The 1,746-nt window shown below is 41.0% G+C and overlaps 1 protein-coding gene across 2 annotated transcripts in view; it reads left to right on the top strand.

The window, feature by feature from the left end:
* Positions 1–1,406, top strand: part of plppr1 (phospholipid phosphatase related 1) — a 35,085-nt gene extending 33,679 nt beyond the window's left edge. For both annotated transcript variants that reach the window (XM_017307685.1, XM_008424546.2), the window contains one exon: positions 1,090–1,406. In XM_017307685.1, coding sequence (XP_017163174.1) covers positions 1,090–1,391 — 302 coding nt within the window. In that variant the 3' untranslated portion in view covers positions 1,392–1,406. The remainder of the gene's footprint in view (positions 1–1,089) is intronic.
* The last annotated feature ends 340 nt before the right edge of the window (positions 1,407–1,746 follow it).

The raw sequence follows: 1,746 nt of genomic DNA, 5'->3' as shown, positions 1-1,746 counted from the left end.
GCCACCCTACACCCAAAGCCTGGATGACAATACAAAGGACAGTAATTTCATGGCTAAGCAGGCTAGATAATCAGCAGCCATATTTCACAGCAAACGGAAAGCAGACACAGACACTGGTCAGGGTTGGTGGGCTGAAAGTGTCGGTGCAATCATTCATATTAAATCCTGATTTTTTTATTTTTTTCCCCCCCTTCTGTCTCTGTTTTCTTCTCTGCTCCATTCTCACTTTTCCTTTCTGCTAATAGAACATATTTCTTCTCTCTCTCTCTCTATTTGTATGATGCATTTGTAAATGCTGATGGCTAGATTAAAATAAATGCCCCGTCTGTGTTTGATCACCTCCATATTGCACCTGTTAACCAGCAGAATGAGTATTTGCATTCACTGGTCCGCTTCAGTRTTTCTTCATTCAGGAAACACTGCGGCGTATTCAGTGGAGCGATTACCCACATAATCCAAGTTCTCAATGAAAAAACTCCCCGCTGATACGTAGTCGCACCGATTTTTAAGAGAAGTAAGCCTGTGCATACAGTCTTAGTTGAGCTAATCTCTGTGCATTCTGAGGCGTCCTTGCCAAATAGATTAGTGTGAGTGGAGAACGTGTGTTAGAAAAAAAAAAAAAAACACCGTCTCACGAAGGTTACACAGGATTCCCAAACAGTCTGGAAAATTACAGAATTGAATTAAACTTCTTCCACACAGAAAAGACATTAAAACTGTTAAAACTATATAAAAATGTTAATATTTACAGACTTTACTATTACATATCCCATTAACTAAAAGTTCTGTTTGGTCCTACTGTTGTAGAAGCATCTGCGACTAAATTCAGCGCAAACTTTTGGATACAAATTCATAAAATTTAGGTGTAGAAAAGCGTGAAATGTAAATGCAAAAAATGCTAATGCTAGTAATGTTTTCCAGACCCTGATGTGCATTTGGAGCTCATCTGGTGGTTCTGCGGTTTGGTCGATTGGAGCCTAAATTAAGTCGAAACAAAACTGATGCAAATGCTGCTAAAGTTTGTTTGTTTMATTTTGTTTTTTAGTTCTGTGAAGTTTTAAGCAACTCATGTCTGYTCTCGTCTCCCAGGTGTGTTTGCATTCGGCCTGTTTGCCACAGACATCTTCGTCAATGCGGGCCAGGTAGTGACCGGCGGCCTCTCGCCCTACTTCCTGTCCGTCTGCAAGCCCAATTACACCGGCACAGAGTGTCGGTTCAATCACCAGTTTATCGTCAACGGAAACATTTGCACTGGGAATCCCGTCGTTGTGGAGAACGCACGCCGGTCGTTCCCGTCCAAGGACGCTTCGCTGAGTGTTTACTCTGCTGTGTACCTGACGGTAAGTAGGATGCGTCTGACCCTGTGGTTTTTACTCTGTGGGATCTTTTGAGTCAGCGGCAGCTGCGCCTCAGTTCATGCTTATTTCACCTGTATTTAATCCAAGCATTTTTTTTTTTTGTTGTTGTTGAAAACTAAGGTGGACATTTTTTCTGCTACGAGTTTAATTTGTGTGCATTGAACAAGCCTACAGAGATGCAACAAGGAGTTTTTTCTCACCATATATATATTAATAGAAAGCATTGGATAGTGCTTGCTTAGTAGGTGGTTTGGCACAGCTAAGGATCAATAGATAAGACCTTGATAATAGAGGAAGAAAAGCCAAAAGGTTCAAAGTGACAAAACACAGCAGCAAACTTTACTCTAAGTGTGTAATACTGCACCCTACAGAGTAACTTTACAATAAA

Source organism: Poecilia reticulata, linkage group LG12 (assembly GCF_000633615.1).
Source record: "Poecilia reticulata strain Guanapo linkage group LG12, Guppy_female_1.0+MT, whole genome shotgun sequence".
Taxonomy (NCBI): Eukaryota; Metazoa; Chordata; class Actinopteri; order Cyprinodontiformes; family Poeciliidae; genus Poecilia; species Poecilia reticulata.
The sequence above is the reverse complement of the archived record's forward strand: the minus strand, read 5'-3'. Positions and strand labels throughout refer to the sequence as shown.